The sequence below is a fragment of the Simochromis diagramma genome, unplaced genomic scaffold, assembly GCF_900408965.1.
Source record: "Simochromis diagramma unplaced genomic scaffold, fSimDia1.1 OVJJ01000320.1, whole genome shotgun sequence".
NCBI lineage: Eukaryota > Metazoa > Chordata > Actinopteri > Cichliformes > Cichlidae > Simochromis > Simochromis diagramma.
The window spans coordinates 9,009,185-9,033,543 of record NW_024386773.1 but is presented as its reverse complement, the minus strand read 5'-3'; the positions used below and the strand labels follow the sequence as shown (position 1 = coordinate 9,033,543).

Genomic DNA, 24,359 nt, shown 5'->3' with positions numbered 1-24,359 from the left:
TCTATGTTTATTGATGGGTTGAATATTTATTAAGCACTTAACGAAATAAAGTTTTTTCAGCTTGTTTGCCAAAGGTCTTCTGTATTCTAATTCATAAACACAAATATAATTTTGTTAAACTGTTTTAAGAATTACAAGCAACTAATCAAAGGACTTTCTCTGTCACTTTGTTCTCTCCTAAACAGTCATTGTATCTGTAAAACTTCTTGAGTTTTAAGAGGAGATTTGCGAAGAACAATGCCACCAGCCGTCGGTGGTCCTCAAGGCTACACACCACCTGAGGGTGGCTGGGGATGGATGGTGGTGATTGGAGCCTTCATCTCTATTGGCTTCTCCTATGCATTTCCCAAGTCCATCACTGTCTTCTTCAAAGAGATTGAGGTGATCTTCAATGTGACAAGTAGCCAGGTGTCCTGGATCTCCTCCATCATGTTAGCCGTCACGTACGGGGGAGGTGAGCTACAGTACCATCCAAGACAAGCAGCTGAAATCAATACCCAGCTCTTAGCATGAACATACTACATTTATTCCTTTAGTGTTCTGTTCCAAATTTAAAAAAAAAACATTTATTTTTGATGAAATACAGGCTTACTGTGTAGCTTTTCAGTCACAGAGAGATCACACATAATCATAATTACTGTGCTGAAAAAATTAAACTGGCAAAACAAAAGTTCAAGTGTTCCATTGAAATGCTGTTGCAACATTATCTGTCTCTGGAGCATATGAATGAGTTTAAGCCTTGCACACCTACCCATTCTTTTCTCTTGTGCTTTGAGACTGGAAGACCACCAGGGGTTTTGTTTGTGTTCTTGCACTGATGAGATGAATGAGACACTTCATGATGTCACTCTGGGCTGGTCAATCAGATGACGATAAAGCCCTTTTCAAGCTCACGATAAATAAACAGAGAGAGATCAGAGTTCAAAGAAGTCCTTCTTGTCCCAAAAGGCCATCTCCTCTGAAATCAAAACACTGCTGTTCTCTTTGCTCTAGTGTGTGATGAACTGGAAAAATGATGACTTAGGCATCTAGTCTCAAGGAAGCTTCGGGAAAGCTGCTTTAGTGTTCCAAACTAATGTGTGAAGTGGGAAGTGTAGCTCCATATAAAATACACTGTCAGTCAAATTTTATACATGGGGCTATGTGTAAAATTGTTTGTAAGATTTGCTAGCAGTAAAATAAAATTGGAAATATGGCCTCACTCAGCTAGCATTACACTGTGTGCATAATGGTGAACATATTGCATCAAAACATCCCAGATGAAAACATCCCAAGAAACCAAGGTGCCACATGTCTGTTATTTACTCTGAGTATTAAGTTCCTAAGGCGAACAAAAACTTCACGTTCAAGTTAAGTCCTCATTACTGTACAACAGAAGTATCGTGTTCCCCATGGAAGAAATCAATGCTGCTTATTGTTCAGCAACACTTAACAAGCAGCTGCTTCTGGAGAGTGACATTCAGGCATGCAGGAACAATGGTTTAAGGTTATTGAGTTACACTGTAACAGTAACTGATTGTTCTCAACTTGCCTATCTTTACCATGGTGTTGCTTTTTATTTGTAACACATAATGGACCAAAGTGGATGTTTGTTAATCACTTCTTTTTGTTTCACTTGGCTCTTAGAGCCTCACATGCCCCAACAAGTTATGAGCTGCAGTGTCTTAGTATACGTGGATATGTGTAACTCCCTCAATTAATGCAAATGTTTGATGTAAATATACACAGATGAAGGCAAGCTACGCATAGTAATTGAGAACAGAGAATAAGCAAGGCAATGTTTGTCAGCGCCGTGAGCAGATGACAGCTGAGCCTCTTGCCATCTCTATGTTAAACATTCAGAACACATCAGCAGGAGAAGTTCATTAACAGCCCACTGTTGCGTACCTCTGTACTCCTTCAATTTTTGATTCATTATATTCATAATATTCTACATTGGTTTGTCTCCAACCTTTTTATCATAAGCAACCCACCCTGCAACGCAGAAGGAAAGAACTCATTGTTTGTGAGGAGACTGCCTGCATTACAATTTAAAAACCCTTTGTCTTGCACCGTGCTGGCAAATGAGTCTGGACAACCTCTAAACAAAAACTGTCAGTTTCCATTTGGGTTCATTGGCTAGTGCAGAGATTTGGCAGGAAGGCAGAAGTGTCTTCCATGTGGATCCTCATACTCATTTAGGCTGGTTGTTACATGTCTTAGATGGAGATGGTGTTTTGCGACCCGAGCCCTCAGTGCATTTTAGTCATTTGTCTACTAGTCATAGCAATTTTCCTGAGCTGATTTTGAATCCAGTATGCATGAATCTTAATAAGCTGGTTACTGTTTGCACAGTCAGTCTTTCTTTCTCTATGGCCAGTATTAAAATCTAATATTTATATATGTTATATATATATATATTTATATATATAACAGAAGATTCAGTGTTATTTTAACCCCAATGTACACACCAGTGAGAAAATCACCCCAGTACACTCACACAAATACCCCCACCCGCTTGTCTGAGCTGAGATATTTCTAATGATCATTTCAATTGTGTTTGGAGTACATTAAAAAGAGCTCCAAAACAAATTATTCTTCTGTCAATTTTTATGAATATCTGGATCAAATAAATGATTATTTCATTGCAGCTTTTGTGGTTTTTCTGACAGATCGCATTATTAATGGCTTGGGAGCACATCTACTGCAGTGCAGCACTGACAAAACTGATTGCTGAAGTTGTTTGAATTTGCTGAGACACAGCTGTGGCACTAGAGCCCTCTGGTGGTTAAAATTAGAATTGTGCCTTTGAATAGATGAAAAACATGTAGCGACATGATATATATGCTATATTTATATATTTACTATATTTGTTCTTTGTTTCTTTTGATTCAGGTCCAATCAGCAGCATCCTGGTTAACAAATATGGGAGTCGTCCCGTTATGATGGCTGGAGGATGTCTGTCAGGATTGGGTCTCATTGCTGCTTCTTTCTGTGAATCTGTTCAAGCACTGTACTTTTGCATAGGTGTTCTTGGAGGTACCTAGTTTTTAATATTTTCAAGTTTGTTTGTTACTATCTTATTTTTTTCATGCACTGTTGTTTTTTCAAACACTGTTTCATGCTCATTTTTATACATATTTTTACTGAATCTTTCAGGTCTGGGATTGTCCTTCAACCTTAACCCTGCTCTCACAATGATTGGAAAGTACTTCTACAACAAGCGACCTATTGCTAATGGGCTTGCCATGGCTGGAAGTCCTGTCTTTCTTTCTACCCTAGCTCCTATTAATACTTGGCTCTTTGATCAGTTTGGCTGGAGAGGAAGTTTTCTGATCCTGGGTGGCCTGCTTTTCAACTGCTGTGTTGCAGGTTCCCTCATGCGACCTATAGGACCAAAACCCAAGCCTGCAGAGAAGACCACAGAGAGGAAGACTGTGTTGCAGACCATTAACAGCTTTATCGACCTCACTTTGTTCAAGCACCGTGGCTTTTTGCTCTACATAGTGGGAAATATTGTCATGTTTTTTGGCCTCTTTGCACCGCTGGTGTTCCTCTCTAATTATGCCAAGAGTAAACACATTGCCAAAGAGAAGGCAGCTTTTTTACTGTCTATCCTCGCTTTTGTTGACATGTTTGCCCGACCCTCAATGGGCATGGTGGCCAATACCAAGTGGGTCCGTTCCAGGATACAGTACTTCTTTGCTGCTTCAGTACTGTACAACGGCGTGTGTCATGTCCTAGCTCCAATATCAGAAGATTATACAGGCTTTACCATTTATGCCATCTTCTTTGGGTTTGCTTTTGGCTGGCTGAGTGCAGTGCTGTTCGAGACGTTAATGGACCTAGTCGGAGCGCAGCGTTTCTCCAGTGCTGTTGGGCTTGTCACTATTGTTGAGTGCGGTCCTGTATTATTAGGTCCGCCGTTACTTGGTGAGTACCCCACTAATGATAATAACTACTTACTATATACTTATATACTTACTATAACTACTTACTATACTAATACACTTGTATATATAAGTTATACAGTGGATTGTTAAGCCACTACATAAGTGCTTAATTTTATTTTTTAACTGGCTAGCAGAGGGCACTCCTTGAGTCTCAATAAGAAGTGCAACTGTATAAGAAAATGGCCTTGTTGGTCACTCAATCTTTTACTTCAGTAAAGACTTCGCTTATAGGTTTATGGTCTCAATCTCTAGTTTCAGCTGTTACACAACACAATATTGTCTTCATTTTGTAATTTTGATTTAGACTGCTAGATTATCCATCCATCCATTCCAGCTGTCACTGGGCGTGAGGTGTGGTCTCCCCAGACAGGTTACAAGCCCATCACAGGGGCAACACATAGACCCTTACACTGTTCCACTAGAATAGACTATCGCACATTATGTCATTGAGTGTAGTACCTTGTAAGTGAAAAGCCATGAGCATGTAAGGTCTGTAGTTTTTCAGTCCGTACCAGCCCTTGCGCTACTATCAAAACACACAAAGGGTAACAGCTAAAATATCCATCTGAACAATTCTGAATGTGAGTGCACAAACCAAGACTTACATATTTTATATACAGTTTATGCACAGAAACAAATGATCCTGTATGATGTCGTTTTGTCTTCACAGGGAAGTTCAAAGATGTCTACCATGATTACAAGTACACCTACCAGGGCTGTGGTATCATCCTCATAGTTGCTAGTGTCTTCCTGTTTGCAGGAATGGGGCTGAACTATCGGCTGCTGGACAAAGAGAAAAAAAAGGAGGAGAGGAGAGGAGTGGTGGGAGTTGGAGAACAAAAGTCCAACAGGGACAATGCTGCCAAAGAGGTGGCAGAAGCTAGGAATACAGAGGACACTGTATAAAGTCCTGCATCAAGTCAATTTACAACATGGGTCAATTTATTGTCCTTAGTGAGGTAATTTTTCATCAAAAGAAACATGCTTTTTCAACAGGCAACAATAGCATTAATTCCTCATCAGTTTGATTATGCATTGTTTTTGAAGCCCACCATAGAACTCATAGCCACAATTATAAAAGTCCTTTAAACACAAATACACAATCCTCATTAAATATATACCTCTTATATTTATACTTAAACCTCATAAATATATTAAATAAGCAATTTAAATTACTTCTGTCTTATTGGTAATATCATTATAACATTTTTTATAACTTTATTTCCTTTAGCATGTTAACCTTCTGAAATGTACAATCACATAATGAAAGTGTTTTGCTCTCGTTTGTTTGCTGTTACCAGTAGAAAGCTTTATTTTTAAGAGACACTTTCTCTTTTCTCACTTCTCTCTCACGACATTTATAAAGACAGCATGAGCTTTCCAAGCACATCACAGCAAAGTGCAATTTTTTTTTAACTTTTAGAAGTATCACCCATGCCACTTTGTTTATTCCATAAGCACATTCATTCTCATTCTAAATTCTTTTAAATGTTATTTTTTTCTGGTTCATTGTTGATAATGCATTGTGCCAATTATAAAATAATTCTGATGTTTAGCGGTTTGCCTTATGATGGAAAACATGCCACTGACTGCAAAAAAAGGAATTTTGTGGAAAAAGTCAAATAAAAGGCTGTTTAACAAGGATGTAATACTCCACTGTGTCTTGTGTCTTGTTTTTTCTTGAATCTAAGATAGAAATATGGTATGATATTTTTGTTATGTGCTGACATAATTTATTTAAAAATTAAATCTTAACGTCAGCTATAGTCTTCAGGAAAAAAAGAATAATTCTACATTATTATTTTGTTTGTAATATTTTTTGCATATCAGTTTTGATACAAGAGTTCAGAGAATAATTGATATTCTCCACTATGTACCAAACTGATTGATGGTTTCAAAGATACAAAGTGCTGTTCTTATATGACATATATCACCTCCAACTGCATATCTGTGCTAAATTAGACCTTTGACTATAACGTATTACCTTCATTTTTCATTTTATAATATAAAATTTTTCTTTATTTTGCCAATTTTACACATTAAATATTAATTAAAGGGACACAGCATCCGCCCACCAAAAAACAACTTAATTTTTTGTATATACCACTGCTACCACAAACATTATTCTTATATTATTATTATTATTATTATTATTATTATTATCAAGAAGAAGAAGAAAAATAAGATAATAAAAAAAATAAAGTATGATATTTAAATAAACCTGAAGACACAAGAATAGTCTTCACTTAAACAGTTGGGCAAGAGTCCTTCCTCGCCTCGTGCAGGGTGGTCGCGTTATAACCGTTAACCAAGTTTAACAGGTAACGTTTAAAAAAAATGTCATAGTTTACACGTAGTACCTAGTAAATTACCACATTGATGTGTATTAAGTAACATTCTAAACTACTGACTATTATTATTGTTTTTTTATCTTGTATTTTGTGGGAATTAACGCTGCTCTAATGTACCGGAGGTAACTGTTAGCTGTTGTCTGGGAGCCTAGTTGACTCACAAATAAAAAGCTAATTACTGTTAGCTAACTAGCTAATGTTTAGGGTTATTTGACTTGTGAATATTAGGTAAAAAGGGAAGATAATAGTTATTTGTAGTCTTCTGGCATTTCTGTGGTGTTTATTAAAGATGTCTTGGTTTAAAACACCGCATTATTAAATAACTAGGTTATTGCTGTATGGCTATTCCAGAATGGAGAGAGATCAACGTTTTAGCTTCAAGCTGTTGGTGCCTCCCAGGGTGAATAACGGACCAATATCTGCGGTTCAACCTCAAGAAATAGTTGAAGACAGAGGCAATTTCATGAAAGCATTGCAACCTGTAAGTCAATAAATAGTTAGTTATAATTAGTTAATAATTAGAAGCTAAACAATGATGAAAAAACTCAAAGCACCACTATGCTAGCTCAGCAGTAACTATTTAACCTTAGCAATGACCATTGTATGTGTGTTGTCAGCAGCATTCTATGAGGCAGTAATTATTAACACACATGACATTAAATATTACTGCTCTTTTCCACCAGAGTTACAGTGAATGCTTTGACAAAGAGAAAAACATCCTGTTCCCCAATACAAACGTGGTTGCACCAACTAAACCGCCCAAACAAGGTATTTGTGTGTCTTTGTGTTATTTAACAACACCAGCTCTATCACTTCCAACAGAAGAACTGCACTATAAATATTAACCTAATTATTGTTTCCCACTAAAGACTTTCTGAATATGAAATTCATGCAACCAATGGAGAAAGACGGGGTAAATATTTCTATTGCACAGAAATGTGCAGCATGAATATGTCTTTGTGTGTCATTTTACTTCCTAAACTGTGGATGTTTTCCAGAATAATTGCAATCCTGGTCAGCTTTATTCAAAGCTGTTTGATGAAGTTGAGAAAATTAAGTGTTGGAAGGTTAAAGTTTATTCTGACACTGTGGAAAAGGAAAGAAGGCTCCAAGATAACAAAAGAACAATTGAAACACAGCGCAAGGCAATTCAGGAGTTGCAGGTGTGTACTCCACAGACTGATGTTATTTGATCTTATGCTTATCTCTGTCTATCTACTTATGTACAACATTTACAACAGGAAGAGATAACTTTGAATTCTTTAATGTATTTTCTGTCTGCAGTTTGGAAATGAAAGTCTCAGCATAAAGCTGGAGGAGCAGATTAGTGAAAATGAAGAACTGAGAAACAAGTATGTGTGATTTGTGAAACTAAGATAAATATGATGATCTGATTACATTTAGCTTTGTTTTGTTCCTTTAATTGTGAAATGCTAAAAACTCAATTTTTAAAATGCAGAAACAATTCAACATGGAACTTGTGCAATATACTCAAGGAAACCTTTGACTCGTCAGTTGAGAAAATACAGTTATGTAAGTAAAAATTCTGGTGATCTGGAGAATACTTTTCTTTATCAGCTTTAGTAAGTGCAGAAATAAATGGTACATTGCTGTGAATGTTTTACAGTTGAAGCTGAAAGAGAGGAAACCCACCACCTCCTTACTGAAAACAACGAAAGCGTTAAGGTAAAACACCGCAAAATGTTTGCCAGTAGTAGCTTTTAATTTATTATATTTTGTTGACCAAAACATTGTAAAATGATGAGGTTTGATTGCCAGTTTATTACTTTTTCATTTAGAAAATGATTGCCGCATTTGAAAGCCTACGTGTCCGAGTAGAAACTGATCAGCAAGAGATGCAGAAAGGTATATATATATACATTTCTTCTTGCCGCTATTACGCCAAAATGTTATGTCTTTTACTCAATAAAATGCCTTAAATGTATTTAGGCTCTAAATGGAACTAGATGAATTAGTGACACTTTGACCATCAACACAGCATGTTTTATTGTTTTTCAGTCAAGGAAGACTTACTGCAATTTGACCATCTACAAAAGAAATATCAGCAGGAATTTAAGATAAAACAGGAAGAGGTTGGTGGGGGCAAAAAGCCCTTCCATCAGTTTATTTGAGAAACTTTTGGCATGAAATATATTTCCACAAATTGTACAAATTTTGACACGTTAATGACTGACATGTTCTTTACAGATAACCATGCTTCAATTAAAACTTAAGGATAAGGAAACCCAACTACAGAAACTCCTGCTGGACCTCGATGAAACTCAGAAGCACTGCAATGAACTTCAACAGTCAACAAGTAACATCATAATTAGATCTGAAGATAAGCTGTGAATGTTGATTTTATAAACTTTGCTACACTGGTAATAAAAACAGTGTGTTCATAACGAGACATTTTTTAAATATTACTCAGTATTAAATATGCAGAAGTATTAGAGTCATGACAGTATATTTGGATAGATGCTCATTAACATGAGAAAAGGTGCTTAGTTTAAGGTGAAAATGTTTTATTTCTTTTCCAGACTTCAGGTCAGGTTAGTACACTTTGTTTTGGGGATATTAATATTATATATGTGCTTTTATAGATCATCAATTTGAAGTTCTCAAAAGTGCAAAAGCTGAACAGGAATCTCTTCTTCAACAACTGGATATTGCTGAGCAGCGCTGCAGAGAGACTGAGGTGAGTATCTTGAGATTCTTTTCTTTGTACTGAAATTGGGCTCTTGTGTTGCATGCAGTATGCTTTAACTCAAATCTTAATAACCCAACAAAGAAAAATCAGGAAACTACTGCTGCAGCCTTGGAACAAAGTAAAAAAGAGTATGCTGAGGTCATTCAAAGCAAAGATCTCAGTTTACAGGAGCTCAACAGAGTCAAAAACCAGCAAGCAGAGGAGCTAGAGTGCATTCAATCAACCATTCAAGAGCTAAAGACTTCACTAGCACTAGAGAAAGAGAGGTATATTAAACTCCTTCATTCACAGTGTTTTCTAGATAAAGTACAGTGTTTCCTCATGTCATTATATTCTTATTTTTACTTTTCTGAAGGGCCAAAGAGCTTGAGGATAAACTTATAGAAAACAACACTGAACTTGAAAGGAGAAACACAGTTTTAGGTAAGTCCCACCGGATAACATGTGTTGATATTTTTAGGTGATGTGGTTTCAAGTCGAAAGAAATATTTTACTCAACAGGGGAAACCTTCGACCAAGCTACAAAGAAAGATGGCCTAATCCAAATTCTCAAAGATGAACTGGTACGGTTTATTTGAAGGGAAAGTGTACGATTTCTCTCTAAAACCAGTCCTTGCATGCCCAAGTCTGTTACATACCTTCAAAACAATATGTGTTCTTGTTATTAGGACACAAAATCTAAATCCATTGAGTCAGTGAAGGCTAAAATTCAGTTCACTCAAGCTAAAATGGAGGAACTCATGGCTGAGCTTTCAAAGAAAACTGAAGAAATCCACTTGGTTAAGGTGATATAAGTAGATAAATAGATACATAATACAAAAAGAAAAGACGATCTGTATCAGATAGCCTAATAAAGATACTTAAAATTGTTTGTCCTTTTTCCCTGATACAGAAAGAAGCAGAGAATGCTTTTGCTGAAAATGATTCACTGAAAAAGGCTTGTGAAGCTGCTGAAAAGGAAAAAGAACATTTACAGGAGAAGTCCACTTTGACTCAGGTATTTACATGTTTTTAATTTTGTTTCTCATCCCCTCACCTCTTATCCACTAGAGAAAGCTGTTTATGTGTTTGGTAGTAAAATATATTCATTGGGTTGAAATATACAATGCATTGCTTCTCTGCAATATACCTGCAGATCAAAGTGCAGGTGCTGGAGGAACAGCTGTGTACTGAAATGAAGAAAAATAAGGAATGCAACGTTCAGATGGAGCAGCTGAGGAAAGACATTTTGCAAAATGAGTGAGTTGTTAATAGACAGCCATTTTATCATATTAGCATATATAATATTTTATTACGCTGTTGTAATATGTTTCATTTTTTATTTATGTCATTTTTAAGAGTAAAGTATGAAGAGTTATTATCAAACTTTAATGAGCTGCAGTCTGAGAAGACAGCCATTCAAGAGCAGTTTGAAAATGGATTATCTAACGTGCAAGCTATTGAGGCAAACATGAAGGTCTGAATTTTATTGTATTATTGTCATTTTTATTATTATTTGTATTATTATTAATTCATTTATTATATGAATCACAAATTCTGAAAACTGTTTTGACTCAGGTGAGTGAGGAGAAGGCATTAAAACTCGATGGAGAAATTCAAACGCTGGTGGAAGAAAACAAGACTTTACGGTGAATATGCACTTCAGAGGCTTAAAGATACTTTTTCCTGATTGGAATGCACAGTTTTTGAGGTTGAAATATTCATTTTCCATGCAATAGAGATGAGTTAACTGCAGTCAAAACCAAAATCCTGGGGAAATGTGTACAAACAGAAACTCTGCAGAAGCAAATTGAAGAAAAGGTAAGCATCTTAACTAAATTATTAGTAGAAACAGGGCTTTATAAAGATGCTTATTCTAAACATGTTCATTATGGCTTCTTTATGCTCTGTGTGAACAGTATGAGCAACTTCAGGTGAAAATCACAGAAAAAGAAAAACAGATCAAAGCTGTGGAAACAAAGGTGAGTGAAAAATGTGAAATTGCAAATACTGTTGTTATTGATCATTTTCTGGAACTAAACAAAAAATCTTTGCTTTTTAGCTGTGCAAACTCAGAAAACAATATGAAATTAAATTTAAAGCCCAGGAGGAATACAAGAAAGAGGTTTGTAATGACCATGAAACTCTAGCTATAAAAGGAGTGGAATGGTATTTATTGTCCTCACTTGTATATTTTCAGAATAAAATGCTTAAGAAACAAATGGCACAGGAGATTGCAAAATCCAGTGACCTTGAAACAACGGTATGGGGATGGTTTGCTTTGTGTTTTTATTTTCCAGTTGTTAATACGTATGTGAACTATTTAAGCTAATCAGTATTAGACTGGAAAATTAAGATGCTGCTTTAATCTTTAGATCAACAGCCTTCAAAATGAGTCCCAGAACCTTAAACAACTCAAAGGAGAAGAACATGAGAAACTGCTCAAGGCTCTTGAGTCAAAATCGACTTTTGCAGCAGAACTTGAGAAGGAGGTTACTTTTTTACTTTTCAATTTGTAATTTCAATTTAATTAACATTTACCTCCTTCAAATTGAATTTACAATAATAGAACCAATTTGTGTTGTAGGTCCAGAAACTTAGAATTACAGCAGCAGAAGCCATTAAGAACAAGGAGGCCACAGAACTTAAATGCCAGCATAAGATTGGAGATATGGTCACTCTGATGGAAAAACATAAGGTAAAGTTATTATAATGGCCTTTTTGCTGTCTGATAAATATGTCTCATGTATATTGTGTTGGAATGAACCCAACTTGTCACTACCAGAGCCAGTATGACAGGATGGTCCAAGAAAAGGACGCAGAACTTGAAGAGAAGAAGAAGAATGAGATGGAGGCGACTGCTCGTGAAAAATCACTGGTACCAAGAAACATGCTAAGTAGCACTAATAATGATTGACCAGAAAATATGTCATATCCTAACAGTTGCATCACAAATTTCTCTAAATCAGGAATTGGACCTCTCAAAGCATAAGTCTGAAAATGAGAGGCTGAAGAAAGAGCTGAAGGCAGAAACAAGAGAGAAGGTATATCCTACTTTAAATCAGTTTTTGTTGGATTTATGAATACAGCTGTTTGTTTGTCATACTTCTGAGAGAGACAGCTCACAATGTAACAAACACTTTGAATTTAGAAAAACCTCAGAAACAAAACAAGTGATCTGAAGCAGGAAATGTCTGTTGTGAAAAGCACTCTGCTGTCACAAGGGAGCGACAAACAGGTACAGTGCATGCAGCTCATAGGCTGCCACTAGATGGCATTCTTTGTCATTACTTTTAGTTGACCCAAAATTGTATGTGTACTACTACAGGTAGCTGCCTCAAACTATAAACAAGGGAAAAGTTCAGAGGTTCCAAAAGAGAACTCTTCAAAGAGTCACACATTTGACTTCTTCAAGGCCAAGAAAACTTCCTCCTACAGCAAAGATGGTCAGAGTTTGGCCACTCGTACAACATATGTGAGTTTTATCGACCAAAATGTTTTCAACAGATTAAGCACGTTTTGTTTCAGACATTTTTGTTTAAGGTAAGCTTAGAAAATCAGATGATTAAGGTTTTTATAACTACAGATTTCTCAAAATAGCCTTTTCTACTTCAGATATAGTACATCCTTGGTTTTGGGTATTATGAAAAATAAATACAACCCCAATTGAATTTGCTGAACTGGTATTTATTAGAAAAATAATCCATGGTACCAGGTTATAGGTAAAGACAAAAACAGAACAACATCCAGCTGAGTCAGGATCAGCCGATATTTGGTCTAAGTGATTGGTGGATCAAAACGGACAAATAGATTCATTTATTATTTTTCCATAATATTTGCGAAGATTTTAATTGCCATTTTTCGGTTTGTTTTTTTTGGTGGACATGGTGTTTTAGCCTTTCAATTTATAGCCCTATAGCTATTCATAATGTTTATTATTCACCTGGATTTTATTTAGAGAAAGAAAGGGGATTTTAAATGTATTTGTTGTGTATGAATAAAAAAAAGGTATATATTCATATGTTTGAATGAGAGTCTCAAATGTGCCATGGGAACTAAAAATGCACCAGAGTTGACAGATTTATTTAGAAACCATTAATTAACAAGAATAGCAGTGTGAATATGAGCATGGGTGTTACGCATTGGAGAAAACATTTAAATTCATGAAGAGCATCTCTCAGAGATTAGTAAGCTAGCAGCTTTTATAGGGCCTGAGAATACTGGCGCCAGATACTCTTAGTCAGTTCACATGGAAGACTCTGCTAATAATTGCCTATAGCTGTAGGAAACGACTGCAAAACTTTGTGTGTGAGTGTAAAGCAGTACAATGTAACCTTATTACCACAGCCTTTTTCTAAAGCAACTTTGTTTGAATTGTTGTTAAGGAATCTGCTACTGAATTTATCAGAGCATCATGTGGAACACCAAAATCCAAGGTAGACTGCAATTTAACCTATTCATAAAGTAGATATATAAAATGGCTATAGTGACAGAATAAATTATAACATAATTCATGTATCGATATGCTTTTATTTACTTTAAGTTTTATGATAAATGATTGCACTGACTTTGAATTGTAGTGCATCAACAGTGAAGACATGAAAACCCCAAGAAGTCTTACAAACCATACTGCCGGAACAACAAAGATCAAAGTAATATAGTATTACATTCTGACATTTTCCAAAATTGAAAAAATATGAATATATTCACTGACATTTACTCCCCTATAGTCCTACAGAATAAGGACTCCCCCTTCTGAACCGTCAGCACAGTGGGGAAAGAGCGCCATTGAACTTGACCCCAAGTCTGACAGCTCAGATCAAAATGATCTCTTGGTAAGCAATGTTTTTTTGTTTTGTTTTTTAAGGTTGGGGGGTGGGGGCTTGTTAATATTTAAAAAAAAATAATGGCATAAACCTTGCAGGTTATGTGAATGTGATTTTACCATTTCTGCAAATTCGCTAGGACAGATTAATGTGTATTCCTCTGTTTCTTGTCTTGATAGACCTTTACAAATACACCTGCACATAAAAGTTCAGATTCACAATGTAAACTCCACATTCTCAAAAAGGTAATGTGCCTTTATGATCCAACAAAGTGGCATATAATATACTTACTTTGATTTTTAAAAATCCCTATGTGTGTGTATGTGTGTGTTATTTTTACAGAATCAGAGCCCACTCATTCATAAATCACCAGGAAACTCCTTAAAGCTGGCCGCAATGAAAAGAATGAGAGATGCTGGTTGGACAGCTGTTACTGGCTGTGACAAAAAAAAGAAGAAGACCAATGAGAAGATTTTTGCCTAAGTATGGCTGTTAGGTCAGATTAGCAGTAATAACAATATTGGTAGAGGTGGGTGACTTGAAATACAGTTCTATTGAGAATGAATAAATAATACACGATTGACTGAATAACAAATAGACTAAAAATAACACAAAAACATGAATGGAATATGTTTCTATGGTTCAACTAAAACATAGTGTCAATGAGAAGAAGGTTTTGGTGTTAAGATGCCAGCTTTTAGTAAGTTTATTTATGGGTGTTTAGGATTAAATTTCTACCTACTACAGAGTCAATGTCTTTACTTATTTATTACTTTGCTGTTGTGCTAATGTTTGGAATAACTCATCTTTAATGTTAACGTGAAATCTAATATGTTCTATTGCAAGGTTATGTTGCTGATCTTTGACAATTTCTAGTTGTTACAAGTTACTCTGCTAATATATTTATGTATTCTGGTGTTGTAAAAGTAAAAGCAATGTTCTCAAAAATCAGTTTTGTACTTGTTTGCATGTCCTACCTATTCTCATTTTCCTTTTCTAAGGACCACTTTTCTCTTATAAAGACCATCATAGGAGTTGTATTTCAGTCTTGAAAGTATATTGGTTACATTAGTTTAGTACATTGGTTTTATCCACTCCTAAACTGTAGATTTCAGACTATAGAAACTCTGTGTCTTTAATGGAGAAACTCAAGGTGGAATTGAGACTGGTCTGCAGGAGCTGTTGGTACGTTGTCGTAGATTGGATGGCCATCATAAAGTCCTCCAGAAATAACGAGTGTGTCATCATCTGCCACAAATGTATCTGTTTAAAATTAGATTAGTATTTTTAATTGCCAATAGTAAATAAAAGAGTTTGAACTAATTGTTTGATGAAGGAGAGTCCCTTACCTGTGTATTGAGCATTATTGAGAGGTTGGTGCAAGTACTGTATTTTCTGTTTGCATTTGTGAAACATAAGAAAAACCAACAACACAGCAAATGCTCCAAGTACAGTGCTGAAGACAATAGTCATATTCCTTTCAGAGACATTGAGGCCCACATCTAGCAACAAAGTAAAACAGCAAGAATTACCATAATCAGCAAATTATATTAAAAAAAATGAATAGTTGTTGATAAAACTGCAGATAAGAATGGAGCCTTATGCTTACCTTGTCTGGTTCTGTTCATGGTAGTATGAGTTGCATTTTCAGTTGTAATTACTGGAGTACTTGGTGTACTTGAGTTATCTACTGTGGTCTGGATTGCTGCCGTTGTTTGTGCAGTAAATGTTGACATTTGAGTGCTAGAGCTTGTAGTCCTCAGAGTTGTACTGTTTGTTAGAGGAGTCAAGGTGGTTGCTGACTGAGAAGTCTGGTAGTGACTTGTCCTCTCGGTTGTTGCCGCAGTGGTGCTAACGACAGTTTTGTTATCCAACTGTGTGCTGGTATATAGTGTTGTCTCCTCAGTCAAATTTGAGATTGGTGAAGTAGAGTCAGACTGAGTTAGTGTCGTAAGGGTCGTTAAGCTAAAGGTTGGTTGAGGAGTGCTAGTCCCATTTTCTGTTTGGGCCACACTGAACAAAAGGGCCAGATGGCAGTAAGCCAGGGCAGTAAACTTTACATCCATGGCCTTTTAATCTGGAACTAGAAAGTAAAAACATTAGCTGAAATCAAGACTGAACAAGACTAGATGTGGTCTTTTTAGTTAAATTACACAAACATGTAAATCCCTCTTGTGAAATTTTAAGTAAATTCAAACCGTTTAAAAAACTAATTCTAGAAAAAAAAAGAAAGAAAAACCAGCTCACCTTGTTTAGTTAATAAGAGTGAAAACAGCAGCCTAGTTTAGTTTAATTCTCTGGTTGAAAGTGTGCCTCCATGTCTCAACTGACTGTTCACTTCCTGGATTGAAAGTGGCTGATACTATGGCAGGTGAATGTGGGCAGGGCAGTTTTACCCTTAAACTTCCTCTACTGTTTGTTACTAAGGAGACAAAGGCATTGTTGTAAGTCGGTCCAGAGATCAGCGTCTGTTTCTTTATGGCAAACATATTTTACAAGCCTTAAAGAGACAGTTACCAAAGTGACAATACAAAAGACAATACATTTATATATATAGAGAGAGAGAGAAAAAGGGGTGTGTGTACAGTTCATGCACTAAAGTTTTTAGAGTTTTTTGTGTATGTGTGATTTAAGGTTTTTTTTTTACTGAGTACACTTTTTTACAAAATATTTTATTGACAAATTTGTTACCAGCTTGTACAGGCAGCTCATAAAGAGTGCAATAGTTTCCATATAAAAGCAACTCTGTAATAAACAAACAGCCATGTTTCAAAACACTTCCTTCAAAACAGTAATCACACTGTACAGTAAAAGTGAACAATACTCCAATATGTATCTCTGTGTCGGCATAAAATTAAGTGCAATGTTCAGATAGATCATGAAACTGTAATCTGGTATCAGCAATTATAAAGGGCGATAAATGGAATAACAAGGTTGTCTAAGTGAACATGAAACGGGAACATCTCAGCCCATGGGGAGCAGAAGTTGTGGGCATCTGACTTGAATAAACAAAGATTTCTTTTTTCACCATATTATTAAATACACTGTTTCTGTCTTGTTGAAATATGTCAGTAACATAAATACAATGATTTCTTGAGTGATTCAATTTTAGATTTTCGACACATGATTAGTATCAATATAAATACCATTATCATCAGATGCTAATAAAGGGGTTTTGCTTGTGCTTTATGTGTGTGAGTATATTTTCTTAAATTTAATTAAAATGACCCCAAGACAGAATATGTCATTGATAGACTAATATTATAGTCTTGTGTTTTTTTCAAGCATCTTTGCTCATCACGTCGTCTTCTTTGAATGCTGGGTTGTCAGCTCCCATGCAAATGTTTGCTGAAGGCTTCTCTGTGATGTCTGATTCCTGTATTGGGTTAAAAACATATTATATTTATAACACCAAATTTTTGTTTATTTTGGAGAGGGTTGCTGATATGTTCTTCCTTTGTTTGTTAGGGGGTAAGCATCATACCTTTGACTTATTGCACCAGCTGAAGCAGATTAAGTCATTCTTCCTCACAAACAGCTCTGAGTTCATCTTGTCTTGCTTACATCCACCTGTATATGTATAAAAAAATACATACTCCCTCGATTTTATCCTTGTTTTGATATAATTGAAATACCATAATATTATGGACTAGATTTCTGCAGTGCTTAAAGTAAAGACTAAGAAGTAATATCTCACCTGTGATCACGCTCACAAGCAGGCCAGACACAATTGTGGCCAGAACGCCCAACAGAGAAAAGTAGACGTAAGACAGAGAGTACCAGGTGTCTGCTAAAGGAGGCCTATAACTGAAATGAACAAAAAGCACTCATTTTAATATACTTAGACTATATATAAAAATTTATGTTATGTTTAAAGCAGACAACTGTTTTCAACTGTTGACAACTGTGTTATGATGATCTAATGTTGGCAGTGTTTGTTTTATGTGTGACTCCTCCCACCAGAGGATGGCTGTGGGTTTTTTCCTCTCTCTCTTAGGAGGTGGACACCTGGGCGTGCCTGCTGAGTAGTTGGGTGGAGTCTCTTCCTGTCCTTGGATTAGATAATTGGCTAATCACCTCCCGTACTTAACTACCGGATGACAGCCACCTGGCCCCCTCCTCTCTCTCCTAACCTCCACCATCCAACAAAGAACCTGTGTTTTGATTCGTTGCTGTGTAGAGTTTCTTTGACAAAGTGATTTGCAAGTATAACCTCGTGTGTGTGTCTGGCGTTAGTACCTCAATTTTGTAAATAGCTGTAAATAGGTTTGTCAAGTAGCAATCGTGTATTTTGTTCACCTTGTATATATCCTTCACTGCAGCAGCCTAGTAGGCGTGAGAAGCCATTTTTGTTGATTACGTTTTCTCCTGTTTTTCATTTACGTTTTAATTTTTCATTTACTTCACTTTTTTGTACAAAAAGTACAAACTTTCAGAGAAGTTTGTACTTTTTGTAGTTGATTCGTGAGGTTTAATTATGCCTTTTTAGACAGCTATTAAACAGCTGTTGTTGTTTTTTTTGTTAAATAAAAGTTTACTGTGATTTTTACTGTGTTGCTGAGTAGCAAAAGAAGGTTTTGCATCAGTCTTTTATGTAAAATGACTCACTCAGGCTCTGGGGTCAGAGTCACTGGACTGGTCCAGGGAGTTATTGTTGTATAGTTTTGGCCTATTGTGTTGTTGCAGCCTGCAGTGGTGAGTGGAAGAGGATTTGTCTTTTCAGCTGTTGCTGGGTAAATCTGGCCTCCGATCCCCACCCACAGAGTCAACACTAGACCAATGATCATTCCCACAAGTCCTCCCTGAAAAGTAAATATGAACACAGTGAACTACTTTCTCTAGGACGTCACATTTTTATTACTTTGGCAATATTTTTTTTTTATGTGTTATCAGGTTGTGCAGTTGTGCTAGTAGAAGTCTGAGTGCAAGGAAATACTCACTATTGAGTTTGATGTGCGAAAAAACATGCCTAATAGATAGAGACCAAGGAGCGGTCCGCTTATCATGCCAAATATAGAAAGAGCGGCCTGAAAAGAAAAGGGGAAAAAAAGACAAGAAAAGAAAAAAGTAGTTTACCCTGTAGTTTGCAACTTTCACCTCATGGTGAAGCTGAAGAGCAATAAATGACTGCAGTAGTTTGTGTTCATGGTGATTCAGATTACCTGCAGGACGCTTCCCATCAGGGAAGCTACTCCAGCCATTCCAATACACACTCCTCCAAAGAAAACACCTGCGAGTAGAAAAATATAAAAGATCCAGATTACAACGTTCGCAGTGCAAATTCAGTTGTTCAGATAGGCAACATGTTTTACACAGTTTTCTAGAACAAATGTTATTATGGTTATGCACACTTAACTCTGTTTAAAAGCAAATGTTTATTTGGGGTTTTTTTTTCTTCATATAATTCAATTTATCATCATAACTTATGGAAAACGTATGGAAAAATAAGTCCACAAAGGTGATGTGAGGCCAGTAGAAATCATGTTTTTTTTCCTACCATAAATGATTTAGCACTTTAAAATGGACTTCAAGGAACAAGATCATTGTGACCTTGTGCAAAAACAGCATATTAAAAAGCATAACAGCATACTAAAAACTGTCTGTATGACATAAAGAGGAAAAAGATAAGCTATGTGCTGCAAACATATTTTCATAAATGAACGACCTACACCATAATTACACCTTCTGAAAATAACAGTAACAGTACCGACTGTTCTGTTAGGTCTGTTAATTTAAATTATTAACAATTGTTTTTTACGACTTCATGACTTGTCTGTTTGCTGAATTGACAAGACTTCCTTCGTTCAGAGGTATTACGCAGGCTCAAATGATTATCTATGATATATTTCTAATCATTTCATAAGTTATATGGAGGAAATGCTTTGAATCCTTTGCTTAAAATAGCAAGACAAGATGGTTATCTCGATGTCACTTGCTCTCTTGCAATCTCAAAGGGTCTCTGATAATAGGAGTCTGAACAGTTGTTGGTGACTACTTATAAACAAAGAGCTGTAAAGTCTTATTATTAAGCTGCGTTATTACAGACACGATGAAGCTTTTATTTGGGGTTTTCAATTCAATTCACTTTAATTAATATATATAGCGCCAAATTGCAGCAACAGTTGCTTCAAGGCTTTTTTGGACTATTTTGGAAGTTTTTTGTTTCTGCAACTTACTCAGGCCCATGTTCATCCAGCTCACTTGCTTCTGTGTGAGGTCTTTGTACACTGGTAGAATAAAGTCTTCTACCGTGACAGCAACTAGGGCATTAATGCTGGAAGACACTGTGCTGAAAAATATACAAAGGTAAGCTTTTAGACTTGGAACACAACAGTCAGGCTGATGCATTTAAAATGATAATTACACACAGAGAAGCTTTTCAGGCAACAGATGGTACTTTATGGCATTATCTATGTCTAGTAATGCAAATGCAAAAATATTATCCTGTTCTCTACTTAGTGACTTTTTCTCAGGCAGCAACAAAGGCAGTTCTTTTCTAAGAATGTTAATTTATCAGGTCTTGATCCCTGCACAGCTCTAAAATAACATGTTTTTGCATGTCTAAGGCTCTCACCTCAGGGTACCACTATATGCTGCAGCCACAAACAGGCCTGGAATTCCAGGGAAGTCTGCCAGAATATCCATCACAAGGTATGGGAACAGCTGGTTGATAAATATAACCCATATTTTGTTACACATAATGCTTTGTTGCACAATAAAAGGAAAGGTGGTGAGGACTAAAGAGAAAACTGCAGGTTTACTTACTTGGTCAGGGGTGGCAACATCACCGTTTGATAGTGGATCACAATTCTTGTAAATGGAGTACATGGTGAGACCAGAAAACACAGCCAGAGTCACAGTTATCCACAAACCAACCATATTCACATACAGAGACCTGAAAGATGAAAAAAGACATGTCAGCACATAAAATTTTGCTCAGACTCAGCAATGTACTGTTTGTATTGAATTACAGGAACGCTCACATTTTGGCATGTCCCAGGGTTTTGCAGGAGATATAACGCTGCACCTGGGACTGGTTGATTGCGTAGATTGCCGCCCACATTATGCTACCGCCAACTACTATGCTCCAGAAAGTATGTCGTTTCAGGGGATCTGGATCAAAACTGTGATAGAAATGTCAATAATATGAAAATATATTGAAGGTTAACTTTGAGGACTTCAGCAACACAAACCTCTAACGTGGAATGGCATATAGAAGCCAATTAGCAGGCTTCCCATCCATGATATTTATTTTTGGATGCAAAATGTTTTTAGTAAATTTCCTTGGAATTAGTAATCACAGTTTATGTGATTCAAAAACCCTGCCCGTTTTTTATTGTAAAATAAACTCACTCACTATTGGACATAAGTCTGCTTGTGTACTTACTCAAAAGCTTGTAGTCGGCCTCCTTCACCAGCATCTTCCCAAATCTTTGTCAGGCCTCCCTGCAGTACAGCTCCTCTAGCTATAACAGCCACAAAACCTGCCAGCATGACCACCATCTGAAGCACATCTGTCCAGATTACTGCTTTCAGACCACCCTGAAGTAAACATTGATGTTAGAGTAAGCGTCACATTGTAAAGGTTTTTTGCAGAATCTGTCGAGCTGATTCCTTAGTAAGAGTCACAATAATGTTTGGATGTGTACAATTATTAATAATCAAGGAGCTAATAACTTTAATTTCATTCATATGTAAGTGAAAAACTGCTTATTAAAACCTCAATGAACCAAAACGTTTATCATTAGAAATACCATACCATACCACCTTTATTTATAAAGCACTTTAACATAAAACCAGAGTTCACAAAGTGCTATACATGCTAATAGCATAAGTAAAGAAAATTAAACACAACAGAGGAAGAGCCAGACGGCGAGCCACACACACTGGCGCCATCTTGAAACTTAAAGCCAGCTGAAAGCATCCTCTGGCGTAACAACGTTTTCAGTTCATGCTTCTCTAAAACAACTAGTTAAATAAATATAATACTTTTTTACATTAGATGGTACCAACCAAAGTGCAGTAGATGATGCACACCACTCCTGTAGCCACCAACACTCCCCACAGATCCAGTCCAGTGACTGAGTAATAAGAAATAAGCTTCATTATGGTTCTGTCTGCATCCTTTTTTTTTTTTTTTTTCAGTTTTTGGGTTTTGGTTGTTTTTCTAAATAAACCTTTATATAGGATAAACATGAAAGAATCATTAGTATATTAACTCAGGACTAATATTCCACTAAGAAGAAGTAGAAGTTTTATGAGCAGGTGACAGTTTAGTGAGGCTTAAAGCTAAAAGTCCTTCAATTATCAAGATGTGTTTTATGAGGTTTTTGGCTTACTTTGATTTAGAGCAAGAGCTGGAGCATAGATAACCAAACCGGTGTACAGTGCCTGAGGAGAAATGTCACCATTAGCTGATTACATGGAAAAACAACAAGCATATATTTTATATTAATGCTTTCTTGGAAGTGGAAGAAACAGTTTTACATAAAGTCAAAAAGAAAAAAACAGCAGGTGCTGTTTTCATTTTACCTTTAACATTTTAATCATTGGTGTTTCCTCAACGTTTCATTCCTAAATAATTTCAGTTTTAATAGTCAAAATACATAAAGTAATTGATCGTATATTTAATCATTTAAAACTCTTTGCTTACCGTCTGGACGATGTACATTGATGTCCCAATTATCCGAATGGGGCGACTGAATCGCAACTCCAGGTACTAGAAATGAAAACGAACCCTGGATATCAATAGAAGGATCTTTTGGTCCACAAATTTGCTAGATTGCTGTACTGTGTACTGTATTTTTTAAAAATAAAACTTCCAAAAAAATACTTTAGATATTTCTTTGCATACTATGTTGGAATCACTTTTAACAAGTAATGAGTAACCTGTAATGAGTAACCTTCATTAACCAGCACCAAGCTGTGTACATTATTTTTTTTGTTTGCTTTATTGATCTTTGGCATTTTAAGTTATTTCCTGATTCATATGTTCACCAGTGTTTCTACCATATCCCTACCTCATAGGCACTGGTGACCCCCAGTCGGTAGAAAAGAGGAACAAAGAGCTCAGCACTGATTGCAGACATGATAGCATAGGCGAAGCCAAAAATCCAGAAAGCAGATCCAAACCGGTAGGACTCAGCAGGTGTACCAATGACTGTGATGCCAGACATAAAGCTGGCAGTGAGCGACATGGCAACTGGCACAGCTGTCATTTGCCGTCCACCCAGTAAGAACTCCTCGCTGCTAGCCTCCTTGCGACCTCGGAAAGCCTGGAATAGGCCAACGCCAGCTGCCGCCAGAATTATTCCAGCAAACACCACATAATCCCACACAGAGAAAGTTGCCACTGGACCTCCTGTACCCACCATGGTTGATTCAGTAGGAGAAGCAAAGGGTCTTCCTTTGACACACAATATTGAGCTTCTGTCAGAATTCAATAACTTTCAATCTTGCAAATATAGTCCTTCCCCTTTAAATTATCCTGAAATTGCCCTTCAATCCAGTTGACATGCAGTGCATTTCAGAATCAATTGTCAGAAATTTAAATCCGCTGCGTAGTGGAAAAGTTATAGCTTGACCTCCTCAGATTTTACAAGAGTTTTCTTGGTTTTAGTCTTCAATTATTTGCAGCTTAGCCACTTTAACTGTAAGAAAAGTTTATTCGACGGATGAGAACATTGAGGTAGTTCAACTGTCTCCCTTGCTGTTGACAGAAATCTGGTCCATTCTGGTGGTTTCTAGTGACTATAAAGATTAGTTCACTTTAGTTAATAATCTATCAAGGCCACTACACTAAGTAGTAAAGCCTTCTGTATCTTTCCTAATTGTAAAAACTGATGAGCCTCTAGTGTGTCTTCTTTTATGACACGTTATCACGTGGTGTATTCTTTTCGGACAGAAAATAATGTTATTATGGTGTCACTTCTTATTAAAAAGAAATGACATGTTGACACACCTATGAGGAGTCTGTGTGCAACTCATGGTTTACCAGTATTTATTGGTCATGTTAAGAATTTCAGGAGGAGGAATGTGGGTTAAATATTTTGGGTTTTCTGACATTGTGTTTTATTTGCCATACATGTCATATGTGATTGCTAATGCCTTACTTAGCATTTCAGTATTTGATTATCTCTCCAGTAATGCATAGAAAGGCACAAAAGTCACACATCTAGTGTCAGTGAAAAGCATAGCTACAGCAAAAAAAACTGCACACTAGAGAGAAAAAGTAAGTGTAATCATTTGCACTTGCTAGTTCATTAAATATTAGCGGTTTCATGGATGGTTTCATTCAAGACGTCTTTTATGAGAGAATCAGTTACTCTAAATTCTTAAAAAGTTAATGTAAAATTCACTGTTTATGTATGTGCATTTGAACAATAGCTGGGGAGAAAGAATGATCAGTTTAAGGTGGAAGCTAACATTGTATTTTACTGTTCAAATGTTCAATGTATCGTAATCATTTTGTGAGTAATATTCCTGGTCACTGATAAACTAAATGATGACAGCAGGTTAACCATGTACATATACTTTAATGGTAACTGTAATTAGAGCAAAA

General features: G+C 36.3%; 4 protein-coding genes and 1 long non-coding RNA gene across 6 annotated transcripts; 2 read left to right on the top strand and 3 right to left on the bottom strand.

Annotated features, from left to right (window-relative positions):
- Window positions 1–206: 206 nt before the first annotated feature.
- slc16a1a (solute carrier family 16 member 1a) lies at window positions 207–5,293 on the top strand. Its single transcript, XM_040006943.1, has 4 exons — window positions 207–454; window positions 2,875–3,018; window positions 3,139–3,912; window positions 4,603–5,293. The coding sequence occupies exons 1-4, from the start codon at window positions 238–240 to the stop codon at window positions 4,836–4,838; spliced, it is 1,371 nt and encodes a 456-aa protein (XP_039862877.1). The 5' UTR covers window positions 207–237; the 3' UTR covers window positions 4,839–5,293.
- On the bottom strand, window positions 345–4,747 carry LOC120718416. The gene is made up of 4 exons (XR_005692473.1): window positions 4,644–4,747; window positions 4,392–4,458; window positions 752–889; window positions 345–459 (listed from the first exon to the last, which is right to left on the bottom strand). It is a non-coding gene; the product is annotated as an uncharacterized LOC120718416 (long non-coding RNA).
- Window positions 5,294–6,122: 829 nt separating the features above from the next.
- On the top strand, window positions 6,123–15,103 carry sycp1 (synaptonemal complex protein 1). 2 transcript variants are annotated; one of them, XM_040006918.1, is made up of 35 exons: window positions 6,123–6,253; window positions 6,635–6,764; window positions 6,967–7,051; window positions 7,153–7,196; window positions 7,282–7,446; window positions 7,568–7,635; window positions 7,743–7,816; window positions 7,911–7,969; window positions 8,083–8,149; window positions 8,303–8,376; window positions 8,492–8,600; window positions 8,887–8,981; window positions 9,075–9,259; window positions 9,349–9,416; window positions 9,495–9,556; window positions 9,662–9,778; window positions 9,886–9,990; window positions 10,129–10,232; window positions 10,332–10,449; window positions 10,551–10,621; window positions 10,712–10,793; window positions 10,892–10,954; window positions 11,035–11,097; window positions 11,173–11,235; window positions 11,348–11,464; window positions 11,560–11,670; window positions 11,758–11,850; window positions 11,942–12,016; window positions 12,124–12,210; window positions 12,301–12,447; window positions 13,358–13,408; window positions 13,553–13,624; window positions 13,703–13,807; window positions 13,978–14,043; window positions 14,141–15,103. In XM_040006918.1, the coding sequence occupies exons 2-35, from the start codon at window positions 6,636–6,638 to the stop codon at window positions 14,279–14,281; spliced, it is 3,135 nt and encodes a 1,044-aa protein (XP_039862852.1). In that variant the 5' UTR covers window positions 6,123–6,253; window position 6,635; the 3' UTR covers window positions 14,282–15,103. The 2 variants fall into 2 exon arrangements, with proteins under 2 accessions (XP_039862852.1, XP_039862844.1); XM_040006910.1 differs by lacking the exon at window positions 6,123–6,253 and adding an exon at window positions 6,274–6,405.
- si:ch211-105j21.9 (sialomucin core protein 24-like) lies at window positions 13,483–16,285 on the bottom strand. Its single transcript, XM_040006956.1, has 4 exons — window positions 16,046–16,285; window positions 15,408–15,881; window positions 15,148–15,300; window positions 13,483–15,061 (listed from the first exon to the last, which is right to left on the bottom strand). Exons 2-4 carry the CDS (start codon window positions 15,862–15,864, stop codon window positions 14,934–14,936), a joined length of 738 nt encoding a protein of 245 aa, XP_039862890.1. The 5' UTR covers window positions 15,865–15,881; window positions 16,046–16,285; the 3' UTR covers window positions 13,483–14,933.
- A 174-nt stretch (window positions 16,286–16,459) lies between these two features.
- slc5a8l (solute carrier family 5 member 8, like) lies at window positions 16,460–24,357 on the bottom strand. The gene is made up of 15 exons (XM_040006932.1): window positions 22,819–24,357; window positions 22,452–22,517; window positions 22,138–22,189; window positions 21,812–21,879; window positions 21,186–21,340; window positions 20,782–20,922; window positions 20,564–20,693; window positions 20,373–20,461; window positions 19,975–20,087; window positions 18,961–19,028; window positions 18,739–18,825; window positions 18,407–18,600; window positions 17,496–17,605; window positions 17,283–17,368; window positions 16,460–17,174 (listed from the first exon to the last, which is right to left on the bottom strand). The coding sequence occupies exons 1-15, from the start codon at window positions 23,170–23,172 to the stop codon at window positions 17,079–17,081; spliced, it is 1,809 nt and encodes a 602-aa protein (XP_039862866.1). The 5' UTR covers window positions 23,173–24,357; the 3' UTR covers window positions 16,460–17,078.
- Window positions 24,358–24,359: the final 2 nt, after the last annotated feature.

Coding starts and splice junctions, on each gene's coding strand:
- slc5a8l (XM_040006932.1), bottom strand. CDS start 23,172: ATGGTGGGTACAGGAGGTCCAGTGGCAACTTTCTCTGTGTGGGATTAT. Junction 20,923..21,185: donor GGCCGACTACAAGCTTTTGA/GTAAGTACACAA, acceptor TTTCTATCACAG/TTTTGATCCAGATCCCCTGA. Junction 18,826..18,960: donor TGATGGGAAGCGTCCTGCAG/GTAATCTGAATC, acceptor TTTTCTTTTCAG/GCCGCTCTTTCTATATTTGG.
- si:ch211-105j21.9 (XM_040006956.1), bottom strand. CDS start 15,864: ATGGATGTAAAGTTTACTGCCCTGGCTTACTGCCATCTGGCCCTTTTG. Junction 15,301..15,407: donor CATGAACAGAACCAGACAAG/GTAAGCATAAGG, acceptor CTTTGTTGCTAG/ATGTGGGCCTCAATGTCTCT. Junction 15,062..15,147: donor CAATAATGCTCAATACACAG/GTAAGGGACTCT, acceptor AATTTTAAACAG/ATACATTTGTGGCAGATGAT.
- sycp1 (XM_040006910.1), top strand. Junction 9,991..10,128: donor AGAAGTCCACTTTGACTCAG/GTATTTACATGT, acceptor ATATACCTGCAG/ATCAAAGTGCAGGTGCTGGA. Junction 11,671..11,757: donor CTCTGATGGAAAAACATAAG/GTAAAGTTATTA, acceptor TGTCACTACCAG/AGCCAGTATGACAGGATGGT.
- slc16a1a (XM_040006943.1), top strand. CDS start 238: ATGCCACCAGCCGTCGGTGGTCCTCAAGGCTACACACCACCTGAGGGT. Junction 455..2,874: donor AGCCGTCACGTACGGGGGAG/GTGAGCTACAGT, acceptor CTTTTGATTCAG/GTCCAATCAGCAGCATCCTG. Junction 3,019..3,138: donor TTGCATAGGTGTTCTTGGAG/GTACCTAGTTTT, acceptor TGAATCTTTCAG/GTCTGGGATTGTCCTTCAAC.